Raw genomic sequence first — 22,479 nt, forward strand, 5'->3', positions numbered from 1 at the left:
GCATAAGGACAATAATTTATAACAAACCTTTAAACTTAATTCTAACGATCAAGATATGGACCAAGAAAAGCAATTTGAAACTTTCTTAGAAAAGTGCCGAAGCGGCAGTACACTTAGCGTTGCAGCCCATCTTATTGATGCCAAGAATAAAAAAGATTCCCTTCTGTGCAAACAACATATTTCCAAGGATGGTAAGATTTATAGTTTATTTCAGGCAGCGAATTAGCCGTTTTTTACATTGATTCAACATCTACAGACGTTGAATCGATGTAAAACACGACTTGTTTGCTGTTTGGGATAGTACCATGCAAAGTTTCTCTATGCTCAATTACAGTTATATAACTGTGCAATGTGCATGCAAATTTAGAATTAGTTGTGCTTCATGTTGGGTTTCACGTAGTTGCCGCATAGAACCTTCATGAGGTCTTGTTGGCATGAACTTGTTACGCCTTTATCAAGGTCAACCAGTTGAATCCTAGACAAGCAAGCATCACATGACGGTTCATGCAATAACACGCAACGTAATCTACTTTGTTGAAACTTTGACATGAGCTCAGCTTAGTTTGATGGACATCATTCTATGACTATGCTATGCTTGAGTCTCTGCTTCCAGAATGTTTTGGTGAAAACTTCATACTTGAAAAGCATATCATAATAAATTTACCAATCGAAACCATGTGTGGTTTCCTTGACCTAATATTAATTTATATTTTCACTCTGCAGTCGCATTCATGACATTTTGTTACATAAACCGACACAAACCAATGATTAATACCATTGCAGGAGAAATCTACACACCGTTTTTAATAGCTGTTCGAAATGGACATACCAAGCTGGTTGGTTTGTTGCTGGAGCAGTTTAATATTGATCAGTCGAAACACTGCGGAACTTTAAATTTTGATGGATATCTCATCGAAGGTAACATCGTGGCAATGTGTCAGTTTTAATTGAACATGCATTATTCAAATCCGTTTTTGGTATTCGATTTTAGGCCCTGGTTTCCATTGCATGTTATTTATAGTGTTTTAATGAGCAGTGTCATCAATCCGTCGTTAATTCGTGCTGGCATGATCCGATAGCATTAAGCGTCTAAAAGGTGGTTTTATCTGATGTTTGTTTTCAACCCATAACTAAATTTAGCTTTTTATCATCTATTTTGTTTCATTTAAAGCAACAATTTTAGCAGCACCGTGAAGCATTTTTGTAAAAGAAGGTTTCAATTCTTGATTACAATAATTGTTTCGTTTGTTCTAAAAACGTTTTTGTTTGCTTAATTTTGGTTTTACTTCGAATTACTGTCATAACTGCTGTGATGGCAACTTTGGTATTGGATTTTAAGCCCTGGCTTCTGTTGCATGCTGTTTATTGTGTTTTAATGAGCAGTGTCATCGGTTAATTCGTGCTGACATGATCCGATGACAGTTTAGCGTATTACGTGGCTTCATTTTATGTTTGTTTTCAGCGCATGGCTAAATTTTGGTTTCTATGCTTTGTTTTGGCCTGTTTTGTTGCACATAAAAACAACAATTTTTAGCAGCACCGTGAAGCATTTTTTTTAAAAGAAGGTTTCAATTCTAGACTACACTACAACTATTGTTTTGTTTGTTAGTTCTAAAATCGGTTTTGTTTGCTTAATTTTGGTGCTACTGTATTTCAATTTACTGTTACAAGCAAATGGTCTTTAAAAGTACTTTGTTTCTAGGAGCATCTCCGCTCTGGTGCGCATCCGCCAATGGTTACTTGGAAATGGTCAAACTGCTGGTTAAGCACGGCGCTGACGTGAACCAGACAACAACAACCAATTCGACACCTCTCAGAGCTGCTTGCTTCCATGGGAAGTTGTCCATTGTCATGTGAGTAGCGGTTGTCGTGTGGTTTAACCATCTATGGTTTAACGCTATATGCTGTAAGTGGGGAAACTTTATAGTGACGTTATTGCGGAATGAAGACAAAAAGTATGACTGGCTTTCCAGTCAGCAAATCAGTCATTTTTGTTATGTTGATTGAGTTAGCAACTGGCTTTGCCAATTGTACGGATGGCAACGTTTATGGTAAAGCCGAAAAATGCCACACACGTGCAACTCAAGGTCATAAATAGGTGTTCCATCATTTTAAGAAGTGATCAAATTAGTTTTCAGGTTTATAAAGTATCGTACAATTTTTTTTCTATTTTAACTGCTGGTACAAGTTTGTTTTTGTTTAAGCAGGATGACGATGTACATCCTAAGATTTTCACGATCGCAGTGCTGCAGGAACTTTGAAAAGGTAAAATGTCAATTGATGTTTAATCCAACATCTATATGCCACAGGTATCTCATGGAATGTGGAGCTAATCCAAACATAGCAAATCGTTTCAACAACACCTGCCTTATGGTGTCGTGTTACCGCGGTAACCTTGAAGTGGTGGATTATCTATTGCATTGTGGGGTTGATCCAAACAAGCAAGCTAACTGCGGGGGCACTGCCTTGCATCTTGCTTGTGAAAGCGGCCACACAATGGTAGTGAAGTCATTATTGAACGCAGGTTGGTAGCCTATTGGAACAAAATGTTTCGAGTGAAACAGAACATATTATATGTGTATTGTTTTACAAATGTTGACTCAATGATTGGCTCAATTATAGTTGGAGTTTGGTTCTTGAGTTTCGTTGGTGAACTTGCATGACTCCTACAAGTAATATAGTATTCCACAAGTGTAAGTGAAGCGATCTGTTTCACGCTAATGCTGCGTGTTCGCTGTGGTAACAGCAAATTTTCACAAGATTTCAGAACACTGTTCCCTCGTCATGTGCAATGACTTCTCAAGGCCTCCCATCTTCGGCGTGAGGCTGCTATCATGATTGCCGTGTGTTGAGTTTGTGTTCTGTTAGGTGTGATCATTGTAATTTGTCGAATCAATTATTAGTAGACTAGATAAAATGTCGCAATTCTTTCCTCTCAGCACGATTGTTGCATCAAGGTCACTAACCGTGCTGAGAGGAAGAATTGCCACACTTAATCCACTAACTAACTGATTCAACAAATTACAATGATCACGCCAGGCTAACAGGACACAAACAACACACGGCAATCATGACAGCAGCCTCAAATCGAAGCTAGGAGGCCTTATAAAACAACTGTACTCTAACTCCAACACCACTCATCGTTGTAGATGACTTGGGAACTGTGTTAAAAAGCTTGTAAAAACGCTGTTGCCGCAGCTAGCCCGCAGCATTAGACAGAAACAAGTGGTTTCTTCTACAGTTGTGGTTTCTGGTTTCTTCTACTTCTGGAATAAGTTATTACGATTGTGCTGCTGAAGGCGAAACACAATCGATTACAGTACATTAGTTATACTGCATAGTGCATTTCATATATTTGTATATTGTTTAATTCGATCTGTAATAATATTAATTCGGTTATGATAGAAAAGAAGTGCTTTGGTCTTGTTTCATGTATTTAGAGCTAGACTAAACGCGATCGCGCTTTGCAAGTGTTTGCGCTGCGATAAAGCAGCATCAGTAGGGCAGTGTTTGAAGGAGCAGTTAAGCTTGAGTAAACTAAGCTTCCTTTGAGACCGAAATACTAGCGCCTCAAACACAGGACTAGAGTGCATCAAACACGCCCTAATGAAAAAATTTTCTCATGGCAGTATATTAAATCAATTTTGTAAAATATTACCAAGTTTGGATCAATTCTACCGGGTCCACGTCGAGCTTGAAAAAACGAAAAATAGGGTCATTCCACATGAAAACAACCAATTTGAAGATATCTCAAATATGATACCTTTCAGATTTTGCTGAAAAGTTGTCTTGTTATGCCTTAGGCCAGTGGTCTCCAACCTTTTTAAGAAGCGACCCCAATTTAAGCGAAAACGAAATCAGCATTTACATGAGACCCCATTTTGGTTTTTGTTTATTTTTCTTATCTTTATCCTGCATTGAGAGAAAGCGACTTGAGCGCTATGCATCGCTGTACGCCTTCCGACGTACACCTGACCCACGCTGCAGCCGACGGCAATGTCTGTTTCCGGTTGTCTACTCTACTTATGACTTAAATTTGGTACTACCCATTACTCGAAATCGATCACTGGGTAAAGGCAATTATCGTAAAGTTTCTTGCCCAGAGAAACAATTTTCCAATACGGAGAAAAATATTTTAAGTAATGCTGAAACTAAATAGGCCTAATACGAGTAAGTTTGCAGAATTACATAGAAATGTGGCTACACAAAAGTATTCCAAATGATTGTTTTTAAGAAGTTTTACATAACACATGAACGTGATTTCACGAACACAAAATTGTCAATTTGTTTCAACATTTAATTTGCACTGTTAATGCGATGATTTCAATTTGGTCAAGAACGTCATTGGACATATCTTCAATCCTACGTTTTACTGATAGTGAAATTGAATTCAAGAGATTGCAATTTACGTTCAAAAAACTCAGATGGTTTATCCATGCAAGCAGCCTGGATGATTTTTTTTCAAAATGACGTTTAAGTTTATTTTTCTTCATCGATTCTTCTGCGAGAACTTTATGACACTTTGGTTTGCGATTTGAATCAGTAAAACCAAGTTTTAAAAAAGCCTCGTCATAGCATTTTTTTATGGTATTTTTTGCTGCAATTTTTGTATAATATTTAGCTATACTTACTAGCTACAAATTACCATTACTAACTGCAAAGCAAACCAAAAACAGCCGATGAAATGTCTGCACACTACACCTGCATAAATAACTATTCGCTCGTTCTAGAGTCACCATGAATAACAAAAAGTTAATCTAAACTAGCATCGTAGTCTTTTTTTTTCGGTAATAAATTCAATATGGTGAGTTTTGGAGACCCCAGGAAAAATTAAGGCGACCCCACTTGGGGTCGCGACCCACAGGTTGGAGACCACTGCCTTAGGCTACCAAACGAAAGAATCCCAAGTCTTAGATCAGTGGTTCTCAACTGGGGGTCCGTGAAGCGATTTCAGGGGGTCCGCGAAAGTTTCCGAGTTTTCGGCATGATTGATAAATTATGAAATTTAAAAATTGTTTGTGGTTTGTTTATGTACTAGCCTACAGTGATTCTCAAATTGTAAGTCGCAACACATTGGTACGTCGTTTGAAATTGCAAAGGACATGGCACAAAGGTTTGGTTTGGTTATAACTAAAAATATCATCTAACTGACTTAAACCTTTGTAATAAGGCTATGTTGGCTATGTGCAACTTAATTCTTTTGAGACAGCAGGTTGTTGATATGATTAACTTAGACTGCTGACTAACGTTTGCATTTCTATCACCACTCACAGTTAGTCAGCAGTCAATAACCACTCACAGTTTTGCAATGACTGCGATTATAACGAATTAATATTGGTTACAAATGAAAAAAGGAAAAAATTCTTTGTAACGGTCGCAAGTATTCTATTAACTTTTGATAAAATTTATAGAAAAAACATTTAAATCAGTATACAGATTACTGATGTTTGATCCTGTGTGTCAACATATAGCTCATAACATAAGTCCATCTCATCAATCGTCAAAAGCGTTGCGAATTTAGCAAATTCTTCTAAGTAGGCTATGTTTTTTGTTTATTTGTCATATCTTTATCCTGCATTGCGGAAAGCGGACTTGAGCGCTATGCATCGGTGTACGCCTTCCGACGTACACCTGACCCACGCTGCAGCCGACGGCAATGTCTTTCCGGTTGTCTACTGTCTTTTTATGACTTAAATTTAGTACTACCCATTACTCGAAATCGATCACTGGGTAGAGGCAATTATCGTAAAGTTTCTTGCCCAGAGAAACAACAGCAAGTGCGGGTGGCTGGAGTCGAACATGCAGGCTCTCGACTGCGATCCCAACGCGCTAACCACTCGGCCACTGCTTATGTAGTAACATAATATTATGATTCCATGAAGAGACGCAATATACCAAAATTTCAAGTAGAATTTTTAGGGGTCCGCGATCGCTTCGAAGGCACCAAAAGGGGTCCACCAAGACAAAAAGGTTGAGAAGCACTGTCTTAGATCAATATCTCGAAGGGTACGTCCATGGCGGCCATTTGAATTTTGAGTACCACCCTCGTTTTTGACTTGTGGGAGGTAGCGTATAGCAATTTTTACCATTTTTAGGGCCCCATAATTTCTATTGTAAATATGTATAATGAAAAACTAAAATTTGCTGTGCTAGCTCATTATAAACTATACTACACGATTCAACAAAAAAAAAAAACATTTCTTGATGCATGGGTATTATTAGGTGTGTCACCAAATTCTTAATATTTTGCTCCCTAAAGGTGTTTTTTTTTCAATTTTTTAATGTTTCCGACATCCAAACCCATCAGAATATTTGTCTAAAACATGATTATTTGTATCATAATCAAGGTTGAGAAAAACCCGGGTTTTTTTGGGTTTTATTGTTTTTTTTTAAAAAAGATGCAAAAAAAAGTAGATTCATGCTTATTTCACCTCAAAACTACTTTTTACGAGTGAAGTGCCTTTCACTCACAGTACATGCTTGCATAACTCAATAAAATAATGCACTAGGGCTGTTGTTGCTTGAATGTTGCATCATCCATTAGTTTCAAGATCAAGTTGGATGTTGCATCATCCACTGATTTCTATACCAAGTTGATGCTACCGTGGTAGAAATCACATTATTGCATCATTTGTTTAGATTTGAAGGCAAGGAGCATTTATGCCATCATGTTTAAATATTTTTTATCATGTATATATAATTATATATAGTAATGGATGAGCAATTGAGCGATTGCGTGGCCAATTAGGCAAATGCTCTGAAACAGCCATGCGTTAGAATCCAGAATCTGTAATTGGTAAATAGCCTCCTAAATTGCATTTCACATCATATATACAGACTACAGTAGAGTAGTACTTTCACCAATTTAACTATAAGGCCTTCTTGCATAAATGAGTTTTAGTGTAGTATACACAAAGTGACATTACTTGATTTTTCTGTACTGTGCAATATCCACTGCGTTTTCAGTTTATTCTTGGAAATTACTTCACAATCACATCCTTAAGTCCTAATTTAAAGTTTGTTGTAAGTGCCTTGTAGTGTTTTTGTAAATTTTTTTAATTTTCTTATAAAAACTGGACAAATATGATGCTCTGGGTTTTTTTATGGGTTTTTTGGGGTTTTTTTAAGTGGGTTTTATTAAAAAAACCCTGGGTCGGGTAAAATACCAACAACCCTGATCATAATACTTAAAAACTTTGTTCGTGTCAAATCAAGTTTGAGAGTTGTGGTGCCAGGTGAACAGAGATCTTATGAGGGTCTGCCATGAGAAAAAAAATTCATGAGGTGGGTTTGATGCACCCGAATACAATAGTCTTTCTCACTGGCACAACATATTAAAAATACTCTTATTTTTCCAGGTTGTGATATTACAATTGAAAATAACGCTGGCTTGACACCACCTATGGTGGCAGCCGATGCCTGCCAAAGCGAAATTATTGAACATTTCACGCGCCTTTCAGTTATGGACAAACTAACCCAGGTAAACGCGTACAGTAGTTACAAAACACAGCCTGTGTGCAGCGATCTAATTTAGAAGGAAGTCACTCATGACGTGTGGAAACGCGTTGGTGGAAACCGTATTAGGACGAACGAGACTTCGTTGAAATGCTTTTGCTGCACCATTTTATGAAATGGCTTTTCATAAATGAAGATAATCTTCAAATGTTTTAACTTTTACGTCACATCCCAGACAGCAATTCAACCTTGCAGTCTGTAGACGTTGAATCAATTTGAAAAGCGATTGATTTTGCCGTCTGAGATCTTTAAAACAAAGTCCATTATATTGTTTGTAGATCCACCTACTTGAGCTGCTGGGCTCTTCATTTGCCAATGACAAGGACCATTATAACCTCAATAAAACATATCATTATTTGCTGTTGGCGATGCTGCTGCGATCGAGAGGTGAGGATTATGTGCTCATTTCATTCTTAATTTTTGCGTTTTGGCCGGAGAATTCACAAATGATTGTTTTGAATAGAGCAAAGCCATTTTGACATGCGTTTGACGTCGAAAAAACGACCAGTTCATCTCGTTCATGATTGGCTGTTTGTAACAACACTGCAAAAGCAATTACGTCCGAATAAGTACATTGCGATTAAGCCTTCCTGCAAACGTTGAATTAATGCAAAAAAGGACGTTTGCTGGCTGAGAATGGTCACGAGCGGATGACGTCAGCTTGAGGAAGTCGTCATACTGATTGAAATAGCTGAAACGATTAGCATACGCGCGTTTTAATCACTATATTTGGTAGACAATGCGTTGCGCTGTCCACTTTGGCTTAAGAATTGATGATGTTGCATTTTCTTTTCCTACCCAATCATCAAAATCAGTCATGCACACGCTGAAACAATGTATATAAAGCAACTGATTTACTGACTGGGTATGGATCATATTCATGACCGCTTGATTTTTAGATCTATTATTTTTTCAGCCACTAATTGCCCAGTTTTTCCAACCGCATGTTTTCTGAGAGGTTTAGAATTATAATATGGAAAACGCTTAAGTAGTAGTTGATTATTGAATGTTACAGTATGTGCGTACTGTAGCAGAAAACTGTGTACCTATGTCCAAAACTTATAGTGTAGGGCTAGCTAGGCAACTAAAACATGGCTGTAGGCTATTTTTACAAATGCCTTTCTTATCTTGCCAGCTGGGCTTGTTTCGCTTGATTGATCGCTCAACAATTTATGACATCACAAGCAGCCTGACACTGTTGTTACATCACCAAATGTAGACCACATACCAGGGTTGCCAGATGGCCTTTTTTTAGGCCAAATTCCAAAAAACTGGCCTTTTTAAATTGCAGTTGGCCTAAAAAAATTGATGCAAATAAGGCCAGAAAATCTGGCCTTATTTGGCCCTTTTTATGGCTGCAAATTTTGACCGGTTTAGAAAGTATTATTTTAAGGAAATTCAATTTCAATTGTAATATAAAAGTATCACTTATCATCACTTGGAGCCTGACCTATATTCGTTTTAATTTTAATTAGTTCAGTTCATTTTTTTTTTATTTATTTGTCACAAACACAAACATGAAAAGAATACAAAGTATACAATAATAATCGGTTGTGTGTCATATGACGAGGAGACTGCGAAAAGACCAAATGGTCATCTAGTCAGCAGCCACCTCAAGCTTGGTGATGTAGGCCTAAATAACATATATACAGTAAATACACAAACACACATACAAAAAAAAGAAAATCAAGCATTTGGTGATACAGATACACATGTTTTCATTATGCAAAAGAGAAAAAAAAAAAGCAAACAAACTAAGCAGGTTTACCGTGCTACTGAATGAATTAATTGTGAGTGGAGTTTAAGAGATATCAATCGACAATTTTAATCAGTAAAAAAGATAAAAAGCAACGTATACCAAAGAGATGAGCAAATAGAATAATGTAATTACTAATTATATAGACAAAACAGTTATTATTCAACAGTGGCGTTTAAATCAAGAAGGTAGTGTTTAAAGTTTCTTTTAAAAGAAGTTGGAGAAAGACCTTTGAGATCACCTGGGACCTCATGCCACACTTTAGGACCCCTTATTAACATCTGCCTTTTACCTAATTCAGTACGCACCCTTGAAACAAAATAGTTACTGCTGGATGATTGGCGCGTATTGTGTGAGTGGCATTCAGATAGTCTGTGGAAGATATTACATTCCGTTTCTGGTAATAGATTTAAATGGACTCTGTGCATGTATTTTGCTATCTCTAGTTTATAAATTTCTTGTATATTTAACAGCTGTTGTTTTTGAAAGAGTTGCAATGTGTGAGCTGTATAGTTGCTGAATGTCATGGCTCTAACAACTCTTTTATGCAGCTTAAATAAATGATCCAGCGCATTGTCACAAGCTCCACCCCAGCTGGATATGCAGTATTGAAGATGAGAATATATAAGACTGTAATACACAGTCTTCAGTGTGTTAGTATCCACATAATTTCTAAGTTGAAGAATGGCCCAGGAGCCTCTAGCAAGTTTTTTACAAACATTTTGAATGTGACATTTCCAGTTGAGAGAGTCATCAATTAATACACCAAGATATTTAATACACTTTTTTTTTTGCAATGTAATTCCGTTTATCGTAACGTGCATCCTTACATCGAGCTTTTGTTTAGTTAGTATCATGTACTCAGTTTTGTTGTAGTTAATGGAGAGTTTGTTCATTTTCATCCAGTTTCATTAGTGAGTAGAGACATAGGTAGAGAGTAGAGAATGTGTTAGCAGTGGACAGGGCGGTTCTATTAAGTTGCACCTGCCGTAAACCGTAAAAGTATACACTTGCCTTGTTTGTTAATGTGATGTGTTTGCATTCCATTTGTGCAATCTTTTGCTGCTAAATAATTTCAAAACCGAGTATTAGTTTTAGTTCTTATGACATCTTAAACGTAATGATTTCGTACTGGGTTGGTCTGTGAATAAGTTTATTATAACGACAACACATTTCACTGATTGTTGAACACTCCACGTTTACTTCTGATCCGGTTTGCAATACGCAAAATGCTACAGAACGACAGGGAATCTTTGCATTTGTTTATTTTTGATTTTTTAGATTCGTGGTTTTAAACTTCTATACATCAAATAAGTTTTGATGTGAGTGTAGGCTATATTTTATATTGTTATTGCGAAATTGAATTTTATACATTCTTTAGTTGATACAAACAGTGTTTTATTTTAATAATTCTTCTGTAGTCATGTATAGCACTGAAAAGAGTTTCCAATCCTGTAGTTGTAGACATCCCTGGTAAATATACTCAATAAGACAAATTCATGCTGATTGCTTAGTTAGATGTTCCGAATAGCACTGTTCATGAATTGAAGTAATAATGGTTTCTAGTTTATCTGCTACTACAGTAATTTTTCATTAATCAAATTATGCAAACAAACCGGTCATTATACTCTGACAGTGCTAAATTATTATCTGTCATATTTGATCGTAAAATGGCATTTTCAAAAATTTATTTCAACTAAGTTGTTAGCGTTTATTTAGCCTTGGAAGTAAATAAAAAATTTGGCCTTTTTTTGGCCTTATTTTATAATGGATTTGGCCTTACTATAGCTTGAGTATCTGGCAACCCTGCCACATACTTCACTCATGCACGAGGAATGCCAATACTGTCCTAGAGACAATCTTTTGTGTGATGTCCCAGAAAAGCATATCTATGTAAAAAAGACATCTTTTGCTAGCTGTGAAACATTCTAAAGTGGGATCATGAACCTACTAGCCCACCTTTGATCACTACCCAGTACCCAACCAACAAAAACCCGTTGTTTTTACGTTAGTTCAACGTTGACAGACAACGTTTTAAGACGTGTGTTACCTGCCTGGGCACTTGGTGTCCTATATTTGGTATTATGCTTTTTGTGTTTATATAGTGTTCTTTAAATTATTATAGAACACCTGCCAAAACAAGTCCGACCACCTATCGACGCATATAATTCCAAGACAGAATGCCTGACTGTACAGGAACTACAAGACATTCGTTATGATCAGGTAGCTAATTCTTCTTGTAACGCTTGTAAACTAATAATATTGTTTATCCACTTTTGGGTGTTCACCCACAGTGTTTTTTAAGGTAAAATTTCTCAAGCGGTTTCCCAAAATTTGGACTTGCAACTACAGTAGAAAAGTAATGGTTGTTTCTCGCTATGTCTTAAGCAAATGGCTATTTTTTGGCGGTCACCCAAACCAAACCTTAAAAAAACCCTGTTCACCCATTCATGAACTGTCACTTAAAATACCAATTAAGATATATCCGTGCGTGATTGGTTGTTCTGAGTGTGTAAGACAAAAGGAGCGAATCAGTTTTCATCTCTCACTCAATAAGTGCGTCTTAAACGTCAGCAGACGTCGCATCGATATCACCGGCTCCCAGCCACCGGGTTGTGTCTGCTTGGCCCACGAAATGAATGAAAACTATCTTGATTGCTTGACTAATGGAGTGTTGCCAAATCTAACCGAATATCTTCTTCAGGACGCACTGCATCTCGAAGCATTGATTGTACGGGAGCGTATTTTAGGGCTCAAGAGTTTAGAGATCATTCATCCCATCGTCTATCGGGGAGCGGTATACGCGGACGGTTTGCAATTCAACCGTTGCATCAGGCTGTGGAAGCGAGCCCTTTACCTCCGTCAGCTCAACTTTCGTTGCGCTCACAATGATTTGTTGAGGTTTGCTGAGGTGAGGAGTGACTAACAATAATTGCATTGTGTTTGGTATATTTAGTTATGGTGTACTTAGTTAAGCTTTTTGTGGGTACTCAAAATTTGTTTTGTTTTGGAAATATCACGTCTGATTCTTTGGTAACAACGCGAAAGGAATTTGCTGGTTAAGCATCAGCAGAAATGCATTTTTGTGACTGGACTGCAATGCACGGGCAAGTCGCAACACGTGGTAATGGTGAAATGTTCTGGAAAACAACAACCGAGTTTTATTTAGTGGTGTGCAAAAAAGAAACGTTGCACGTGCAAAATTGTTTCTGTTTGTATTTCTCCGCTAGTCATTCACATCTTCACGCCAGATAGCAAAAAAAAATACATAAATTGCAACGTCTCTTCGACGTCACCAGACACAAAGGCGAGCCACTCTATTAACTTTTGTTGGATTTGTTGTTTAGTCTTTTAGTGTCTTGTTCAACTCAATCAATACATTTTACATAAACTCAACGTGTGCGGATGTTGAATCATTGTGCAAAGATCTGCTTTTGTTGTTCAGATCGGTTGAAAGAATGAGGTGACGCTTAAAAATTCCCTTTCTTTGCTGAGCTCCGATAAGTCGCCTCGGTAAACACACGTAAATGCAGTCTGACCCTTGTTTTCGTCGTTTTCATTTTGATTACCGAGTGACCCGACCCAAACAGCAAAATCCGTCGTAATAACTTTGATTCAACGTCACAGTGATGGACTTTGTTGTCTGGGAAGCGGCTTGCAAAAAAGAGAACTGCATAAACAGACAACTCTGAATTCCCATTTCTTGTAGACACAGCAAAAACCTTGTTTTTGAACGAATTGTAATGAAACAATTGAAGAAACGTTTTGTAACGTTTAGGTTACACGAAACTGATGCATTAAGAAAACTGTGTGTTTTCCTTTCAGGTGTTCTCTCAAATGACGTTGCTTTCTGAGAAAGTGAACGTATCAGACCTTTGTGACGTCACAAACAGCTGCATTGAAGAGGTGCTTCGCTCGAAGGAAGAACTTGAAAAACACAAGGTTTGTGGCCTTTTGCTTGCATTTGCAGTTTGTGATGTCAAAACGTTGTTTTAGCAATGAAATTTTTGATGCAAAAGTACAAATAGCAAGCGCTGTTACAGTTTCGTTCGGTAAATTGAAAGTTTAGTAGGAGTTTCAATCTGTTTGAAAAGGTAGGGTAGTTATTCTGCTGCAAAAGCCATTTTTGTGACCTTCATATCTTAAAGAATGCCTTTGCGTAATCACAACAGCGTGTACGTAAAATCATCATCGTCTGACGAAATCTGATGTGAAATAGAACATCAGTATACTGAGTGGCTTTCCTTCCCACTTGACTGAGCGGTTGTGAACAAACGGTAGTCGAGTGGAGATTTAAAGTAGTTGAGAGCGCTTGATCTTCATGACGTGTCTGGGCAAACAATAAAACAGTACTCATTAGTCATCAACTGATTGTTAACCAAGCAGAGCAGTAGCAGTTTCTTTTTGGCATTCATCTGTGACACAGTCCCTTTCTTCCTTTTTGTTTCCAGTTACAGTGGTTGTAGTTTATGTTATCTACGAGTGTACTGTACAACATTAACTGAAATCTATACTGCCGTCAGCAAGTAATGTCCATTCTTTACCTCGCAAATAATTACGCAGTTCCTCTCTGTTTGCTTGTACAATTATACCAGCGCTTGCGTCATACAGTCTTTTTAGACTGACCTCAGTCATCGAAAATAGCAATCCTTGTACTTTTGTTTGTTTGCTTAAAGTCGCATTGGCGAAAGAATGTTAAAATACAAAAAAGACTTAGAACCAGTCAGCTTCCAGTGTATTTGAATTAAAACTAGATAGTTGAACGTTGATTCTTTTCTCAATAATAAATATAAAATGGAAAAATATAATTAAATTATTTGGTAGATATTTTGTTATGCTGTACCCTGTGATGTTTTTGGTTTTGTGGATGTGTGGTACGAAAAAGTAAATTTAAACGGCAGCTACAGGAGTATGGTGTAGTAGTGATGTGATATCAATTAAATTGTGGCAGCTGCTTTTCTTTTGGCTGTGTCTCACGCTTTTTTCCCCGGGTTGTTTACGTCAGTGTTCACTGGCATGTTCAAACGTTTCAAAGTTGCCCGCCTACGCTCTTCCACCTAACGAAATTGGTCTATTTTCAACATCTACGGACATTGAATCCGTGTAAAATTGGCCAATTTGACTTGGTGAGATGTTGGTGGTACTACCTTGTCTCTCATCAACTTTTTTGATCTTGCATAGCTGGCAATAAAGTGATGTTTGATTCAATCAACGTTTGTGCTCGGTAGATCAGGGAGGACCTTTTAACAGCCTGTTAAAGTTGTTGTTTGTACGTCTTTTCAACGTCGCCTGAAAAGATGCTGAAAAATTGCAAATGAAAGGCAACATCAGCTTGTGGTGTGGTTAGTTGCGGTCTTTGGTCAAAAGTGAAAGTAAATCAGAGTCAACAACATGATTGTTTTCATCCTCATTTGTTATCGCTTTTGATAAATTCATAGAATTCAATTATTTCTTCCATTCCCTGCTACCAGTATCATAGCCGCAATACTGAAGTATTGAACTGAACTATGTCATTTTTGGGTTGATTTCTGCAGCAGCATGCCTTGCATTCATACTACCCCATTTAACAAAATCTACCCATTTTACGTAGCTTTCAAGTCGGCGATGTTAAACAGATGCAAAGTGAACATTCGGCATTTTTTATCTCATGCTCTTGAGTTGCCTTCAAAAAGGTAAAAATCCTATTCTTTTCACCACAGGCGGCAGCGGAGAGATTATTCGGCCAAACATCTGACCACTTGATGGAGATCTCCCCGTCGGAGCACACCAATGACACTTGCCCAGTGTGTGAAGAAAATCAATCTTCGCTTGGAATCAAGGTCTGTTCGAGCATCACCAGCTTAAGGAAAATATTTTTCATAAGAAAAAAAAAAAGGCTTTACTCTTCTTTCTCGTCATCAGTTACATGAAAACATAATTTTCTTATTTTTCACAACAACTCGTTTCAAAACATTTTAATTACGATAACTTCAAAGAATAAACTATTTTCTATGCACCAGTGTGGTAAAAATAACACTTATCGTTTGTATTTGATTCAGGCAAGCATTGCTACTGCCCTGAAGCGAGTGGACACCAACCTACAAACCCTTCTATACCTCATATACATATTTTGCCAAATAGAAAAGCGGTCTATGGATAATCACAAGTTTGGAAGTGTTATCTACAGGTAAGTTGATTGAGTGACAGTCGCATACATGAGAATTCCTTAATGCATGCGAATTATTTCACACGTGTAGATTGAACGTTCTTTTTTAGCCTCATGCTGCCAGTTCGCTGCAAAAAACGGCTTTTCGGAGCTTTCGAAATACAGTTCCCTACTCATTTTCAGATGACTGGGGAACTGTGTTTCGAAAGCTTGTGAACAACCGCTGTTACCTCAGCGCACCCACAGCATTAGGCTAAAAAGAATGTTCAATCTACATTTTTGAAATAATTTGTAATCATACTGCTGGAAGCGAAACTAAGTTTATTCCAAATATATGTTGCAAACTTCCGTCCTCAGAAACCGAAACCGTATTTACTTTTGGCAAATCAATGACGCAAAAAATAGTAAAGCGTTTGCATAATGATTTGGTTTGTCTTTATACAAGCCAATGTTATCGTCACTGTTAGCGTGGCCGCGTGATCGTTGTCGCCTGCACCAGACAGAATCAATATAATGAGTGACTGATTTGCTGTGTTTGGTGCACGGCACTCGGAAAGGCTTCGGTCCGACACCAAACGAAAGCATGTGGTAGCAACTTGGAAAACTATCAAAGACATGCTTTCTTGCCTTCCCGTTTACCAAATCTGAATTTTTCAATCGTCTGCAAGCCTCTAAACTGCCGGCGGCCAAGTCGTTAAATGGCCTTCGAAACTCCCGGTCCGGTAGGCCATGTTTGGTCGCGGCTTCCACAAGCCAACACTGCTCCATTCCGTTGGTATTAAAAACGTTTTTCTCTTCACTCGCATTCGCAATCTTTTTTCACAAACAAGGCAAAGTATGAACATCGCTGTCGACCTATAACAACTCAAAGACTAGCTCTCACCAGCTTGGGAAGCTTGCAGTGCATTTAAACTTTAAATACCACTGCAAATATGTTTCAGAGCTTTGTTTGCGTTGTTCTTATCTGAGTGAACGCAAAAACACGATATCAATTAACGGGTTTTTAACAACACGATTTTTAACGGATTTTTTGTTTTGGCTGCTGTGCGCGAAAATTAGGCCGCCAGGAAGAAGCTCATGCTTGGTCGCCGGAAAAATAAATGAGCTTAGAGGCCTGATCTGGCATGACCCTTGATATTACAAAAATGAAAGACATGTTTGTGTTGCAGGTTTCTGAAGTTAAATATTTGCAATTCAAACGGATCTACTCTCCTTCACATGGCTGTCAATGAGAAGACGCCGGTGGATGACTTCCACGTCAAGTAAGAACCAACGGTTTAGTTTGCTTTATCTTGCAAAGGTGTTGGGGTGGTTGCAGACCGGGCAATCTGTAACGAACGGGTAAAAGCGAACAGCTTTTCTCGTTTCTATTGCAAAAGTCAGTTTTTGTCACGTTTCAAAGACGTTGAATGTAATACAAAGACTGATGCATTGAGCTTGGTTTGCTACCTTTGCTTTGATGCTTTTTACCATGGATGGCGGTGTGTTGGAGATTTTAAACCTTCCAATGTCAATCACAGCTTCTGGAATTTTCGTGATCTTTGTTTACCCTTTCACTTTTGGACCAATCGTCTGCAGACGTTGAATCAATGCAAAGAATACCTATTTTTTGCTGTCTATCGATTGCGCAATACTTAGATTTGATCAACAGAAGCGCTTCCACGGGAGAACCCCTCACCGGCGTCACAGACTACGTGTCTGAACTCTCGTACACCCAGCTGGAAGTCACGTGATGTCCTGTTGACTGGCATAAAACCGGATGCGCTTCGCTTAGTCTCAGCCGTTGTCTTGTTGATGCAAGGAACGTTGAATTTACGTCGAATTAGTTTATCTTCGATTGTCTTTCTGTTCACACTGTCACTTGCGTTTGCAGGGACGTATGCAGCTTTCCTGATTGTGACGTCACGAAGTTTCTTTTAAAGTGCGGAGCCAACCCGAATGTTTCAAACTCAGATGGCAACACTCCTTTGCATATCATTGTCCAAGTACGTTCTATTGTTTTATATCTTCTATCATTGGGCTACTTTTTTTTAATTGACGCTAAACTTCATCGAGTTACGTTGACTTCCGCTTCATAATGATGAAACATATCCCAGCCAGCAAGTCAGCCGTTTTTTCCCTTTTGCAGCCGTTGAAGTAATGTAAAAGACGGCTGATTTTGCCGTTTGAGATGACTGCATAAAAACTTGTGTATGCAAAATTGCAAATGCATACATTGAAGTGCTGAACAGCAGCGCTAAAAAGTGTCTGTGTGTGCAATGACTGGCAGAAAGCCGCACTGTTGCTTTGTCTCATAGTTTGAAGTCGTTGGGAATAACAGAAAGACCAAGCTGCAGCATTGGTGCTGGAAATTGTTCTTGAAACCAAACGATTGAAATTATCTTCTTGTTTGCAGCATCGTCAGAAAAAACTTTTCCAGCAAGTAGTGTTTTTGATTCAATATTTTCACTGTTTTCATGCGTTTATACCTCTTCCAGTTATCTAGTATTGATGCTTCATCAAATCCCACACTCGGGTGTTTAATTGTTATTTCTATTTTTACAGTACGAAAAGCCTATCAGCGATTTCTTGACTCTCCATCAAATAATCACTTTGTTGTTGGAGCACGGAGCCCACTTCGACTTTCGCAACAAGGATCGTAAATGTCCTCTGCAACTTTCCACCACCGGGGTGGCTGAAATCATTCTCAAGACTCGCGCACATTTGAACTTGAAGTGTCTGGCTGCGAAGGCTTTAAGACAATGCAACGTCCCCTATGAAGGTTTAATACCAAAGTATTTACAAGATTTCGTCGCCATGCACTGATACATTGCAACACAGTACTTGTTTATTGTTCTGTAAGTTCAATTTGCGCTTGTTAAATGCAAATAGTTTGTAGCCCAGTGCCAGAAACTTGTGAGGTTCAATTTGAATTTGGGGATTCCCCTAGCATGTTCTCATCACTAGCTGGTAAATTTTATTTGTGGAGTACATTTAAAACCCATCAAGGGCATTTGTTATCACCCTCTTTTTCCATACCAGGCTTATTCCCTTCAAGGTTATTATTGCTTTGCAATCAAGTTGACAACAATTAAACTCTACTATATTTAAATCAGTGTAAATACGGATCATTTTTAAAAGCTTTCCTGCTTGCGACACAGAAATTAGCGTTGAACTGCCTAGAAGCTTCAAAATCAGTTTATTTTGCATTGGCATTTTATACATATTTGTAATAGTCGTATCAATTACTTGATAAATCTAAAAAGGTCTTTTGCTGTGTGTTCACTGTTCAGTATTCGTTTGAGCAGCAGCTCTGTTATTAGTAAGCCAGTCAATCGACATCGGTGTTATCTTCATTCAAAATATTTATGATATATTGTGTTGGAAGTCTATCTCTTTCATCCTAAAAAAAATGACGCAATTCTCACTCCAAATCGTCCACAGCCTCATAACATATGTTCTTAGGCCTCACAAGTTTTCTGCATGTTTGTTTCTTCGTTTAAAGGTGTTTTTGTTGATTTAGAAAATGGCGTTTTGGTAGATTTTTGAGCTTTCCTATGGGGGATCTTCAATTCGTATGCAAGCATTGCTGACTAGTTTGAAATGCTATTTTAATAAAATGTTTGTAGACCTCTTTCTAATATCAGCATTTCTGATGTTGTTTTACCTTAAACTGAGTTAAAAGATAAATTTAACAAACTTAAAACACCATTGTTGATCCTCTAAAATTGACAAAAAAATCAATTCAACGTAACAAGACGTTGAACGATGATAATGAGGCTCTTAGTTTCAGTTTTTTGTTGATTCTCTTGTACACTTCGGTAGTTCTGTGTGGAGCAGTGTTGCCGTCACTGAAAGTTAGAAACACTTTTTTAACATAAAAACTATTGTTGTAGTTGCTTTTCTATTTTTTTAAAAAACATTTTTGCATTGATTCAACTTTGGTAAGTTGTGATTCAATGACAAATGTAAAAACTTGTTCGTCGTGTTTCTGTTCTAAACAAGCTGGTGAAAATATTTGCCAAGATATTGGCATTCGCATTTTTTATACGAATCGAGCTTGGTGAGTTTTGTCAAGGTATTCTGTGGCTTGTTGAACAGTATCTTTTGCCACTATGGTGCTTGCGAAAGTTATTTGCCAGAAAATGTAATAAACAAAATATTTCTAAGTAATTGACTGTGCAAACAGCCTATTAGTTCAGTTCAGTTGTTTAACAGCCTATTAGTCGTTAGACTGAGAAAGCTTTCACTGATTCTCACTTTGGCAACATTCGCATACCAGTAGACAGTGATGAGTCTGATGACATGGGCGTAGAAGAATATTACCTTTCATACTTCGACAACAAATCATAGTATATTACGCGACACAGCGATTACAGATGAAACACAACAGACAAGTGGAAGCGCAGAAGGGCATATAGTCATCGAGTCAACTGCAATCATAATTTTGGCATGTCAATAAGTGTTCTGACGAAATGCAGCCCTATACTCTGGAGCGCTGTCGAACCGACATCCCTTTGAACGTCACGCACAAGTGTTTACCATTCGGCCACGCAGCCGAGAAATGTATCATCTTCGTACATATGTTAAACTTGACCTGTGGGCTAAACTAGCCCAGTTTCGCTGAAAAAACACGCACATTTGGCAACTCCTTAAATTTGTCGGCATATTTAGTGATTGGTTGACATTTTCAAGGGTTATCGAATCATAACCCAAGCCATGATCCGCAAAACTAGTCAGATTGAAACTGGCAACCTTGACAATGCACGAAAATGCGGAAGGGAGAAGGAATTCCTCCCGCTGGATAATCCTTTGCCCCCACCCCTGTACAAAAGCAGCTAATGAGATGTTAATCAGGGGGATTGTTTTTGATTAGAATTCCGTGTCTCATGGTGCAGCAGCCTTTAACCAGATTCGGTTAAAAACATCTGTTTTCCTTGATCCAGCTGAAAACAAACAAGGCGACATCACAATTTTTCCACTGGGCTTTTAACAGGGCGTCAGTGAAAGCACCTGTTGAAGACAAACTGAAGGAGTATCGAAGCAAAGAACAACAATTAGATTATCTATGGACGGCTACTATTGAGTAGCCTATTGCTATTGACCTAGCTGGATGTTGCAGCATGAACAACAAACAAAGATTCAGTTCATTTCAATTCAATGTTCATTTCTGGCACCAACAATACATGTAGAAAACGATAAAGTAAACGCACGAATTATAGGCACCAACAAAAGGAAAAAAATGACCAAAACCAAAAGGTTTAAAATATCCATCGATAAAACAAACACTAGCCGATCTCAAAAAATGCACTGCTACCAAACCTAGAAAAGAAAGAGAAAAATTAAACTTTAATTTTGTTGGTTGTAAAAATAGGCCTACAATCAACACTTGCCAGTAACAAGGAAAACTTAAATTTTACAACACACAAAAGAAATTCAAAAAGTGTAGTAGCCAACGTTACAAATAGCAGGACAGGACTGCTCTCCATTCAGCGGCACCTAGTGAATGTAATAATTTCCTGGCAACAACACTAACTTCAACAATCGAAAAACTTCACTCTGTCAATCTCGGTAACCGGCCCTGTGTCAAGAACGAAGAGCCTCTACAAGTATCCGAAACTACCAGGAATAACCAATCAAGGCTTTTTAATTGTCAGTCCGAGGATAAAGATTCAAAACCAACCAACCACTCAATTTTCATAGCATGTTTGTTTCAGACTAAATTCCAAGCTTGCTTGTATAGGCTACCCCGACGGTCTCATGGTGTAACGGTTAGCACTCAGGACCCTGAATCCTGCAATCCGAGTTCAAATCTCGGTGAGACCTTGTTTATTTGTTGACATTTATAAAACTCAGTATATTGACATTTTATAAAACGACTGATTTTTTTGACAGTAGGACGGTAACGAAAGGCAAGTCGAAACATTGTCTTGCATCAAAAACATTAAGATTTAGATGTCGAATTGATGGATCGTTACTTACTAAACAAAGCATTTATTTTCACATCCTATGTGTTCTTTACATTTCAATAGCATTTTTTCTTTTTTGGTTTGACCTCCTGGTGGCGAAGACTATTTTTTTTACACCTACAGAATGTTGACTTATCTCAAACTTCACTGAAGGGTTACTAAAGAGCAGCCAATGTTTGGTTCTCTCATCTAGGCCTACCAAGTCACCTTGATACCACACTCACAAGAAGAAAAAAACGCGACTCCCATTTTAGTGTGAAGCCCGACTACCATGCGGAAGTGTTTGTAGCAGGATAGGCTAGCCTATGCCTAATTGCCCATTGGACAGTTTTATCTTAAAACTTTTTACATTTTCCCAACTCTTGTTTTACTGCATCAATGAATCGTCTATTTTATTTAAACCAATCAAACAACCGAGATATTTTAGGCTAGGTAGCCTGGGTCTATTGAGATGGTGATTTTATTCTTTTCATTTGATTTTCATCAATCTTCAAATCTTGTGTCTTTTCAACATTGACTTCTCTATTTTCTTTAACTTGTGGTTTGCCTCGTACGTTACCTGTTATTAATGAAAAAAATTTTAAAATAAATTTTTAAAATTGAATAATTGTGTATTAAGCAATAGGTCTCACCGAGATTTGAACTCGGATCGCAGGATTCAAAGTCCTGAGTGCTAACCGTTACACCATGAGACCGACGTGTCTATACGTAGGCACATCAAAAAATTACTTTCGATCGCTTGGTTTATCACTTTGTTTTCAATATAGTTAAAATACAACAAATTTTGAGAAATCCAGCGGACAAGAGTTTTAAGTAGGTCGGAGACTGCAACCAGACTTTATATTTCCATTTGCGCACCGAAACCTAAATCACGAATCCATCTGAAGCTAAACATAGCTTGAGGTGGCTGCTGACTAGATGACCGCTTGGTCTTTTGCAGTCTCTTCATAATATGACACACAACAGATTATTGGATATTTTGTATTCTTTTCATGTTTGTGTTTGTGACAGATAAATAAACTGATTGATTGATTGACATAGCCTACTGTCATCTTATGAAAAGCAGATCAATATGTGGCAGTGAAAGTTGATCATGTTCAAGGCAATACCTAATA

General features: G+C 37.8%; 1 protein-coding gene and 2 non-coding genes across 3 annotated transcripts; 2 read left to right on the plus strand and 1 right to left on the minus strand.

Annotated features, from left to right (window-relative positions):
• Window positions 1–3: 3 nt before the first annotated feature.
• LOC145777576 (protein fem-1 homolog B-like) lies at window positions 4–19,562 on the plus strand. Its single transcript, XM_082588990.1, has 14 exons — window positions 4–191; window positions 784–918; window positions 1,703–1,853; window positions 2,310–2,524; window positions 7,359–7,480; window positions 7,794–7,902; window positions 11,397–11,494; window positions 11,976–12,182; window positions 13,097–13,213; window positions 14,971–15,090; window positions 15,310–15,437; window positions 16,586–16,678; window positions 17,290–17,401; window positions 17,961–19,562. The coding sequence occupies exons 1-14, from the start codon at window positions 56–58 to the stop codon at window positions 18,219–18,221; spliced, it is 2,004 nt and encodes a 667-aa protein (XP_082445116.1). The 5' UTR covers window positions 4–55; the 3' UTR covers window positions 18,222–19,562.
• A 1,587-nt stretch (window positions 19,563–21,149) lies between these two features.
• Trnaq-cug (transfer RNA glutamine (anticodon CUG)) lies at window positions 21,150–21,221 on the plus strand. The gene has a single exon. It is a non-coding gene; the product is annotated as a tRNA-Gln (tRNA).
• Window positions 21,222–21,987: 766 nt separating this feature from the next.
• Window positions 21,988–22,059, minus strand: Trnaq-uug (transfer RNA glutamine (anticodon UUG)). Its single transcript has one exon. It is a non-coding gene; the product is annotated as a tRNA-Gln (tRNA).
• Between the last annotated feature and the right edge of the window lie 420 nt (window positions 22,060–22,479).

Source organism: Aplidium turbinatum, chromosome 9 (genome assembly GCF_918807975.1).
Source record: "Aplidium turbinatum chromosome 9, kaAplTurb1.1, whole genome shotgun sequence".
NCBI classification, from domain to species: Eukaryota; Metazoa; Chordata; class Ascidiacea; order Aplousobranchia; family Polyclinidae; genus Aplidium; species Aplidium turbinatum.

Bases quoted from the DNA above. Each gene is read 5' to 3' on its own strand.
- LOC145777576 (XM_082588990.1), top strand. From the start codon at position 56: ATGGACCAAGAAAAGCAATTTGAAACTTTCTTAGAAAAGTGCCGAAGC. The intron at 919-1,702 runs GTAACATCGTGG...CTTTGTTTCTAG, and splicing joins TGATGGATATCTCATCGAAG to GAGCATCTCCGCTCTGGTGC. The intron at 7,903-11,396 runs GTGAGGATTATG...AAATTATTATAG, and splicing joins GATGCTGCTGCGATCGAGAG to AACACCTGCCAAAACAAGTC.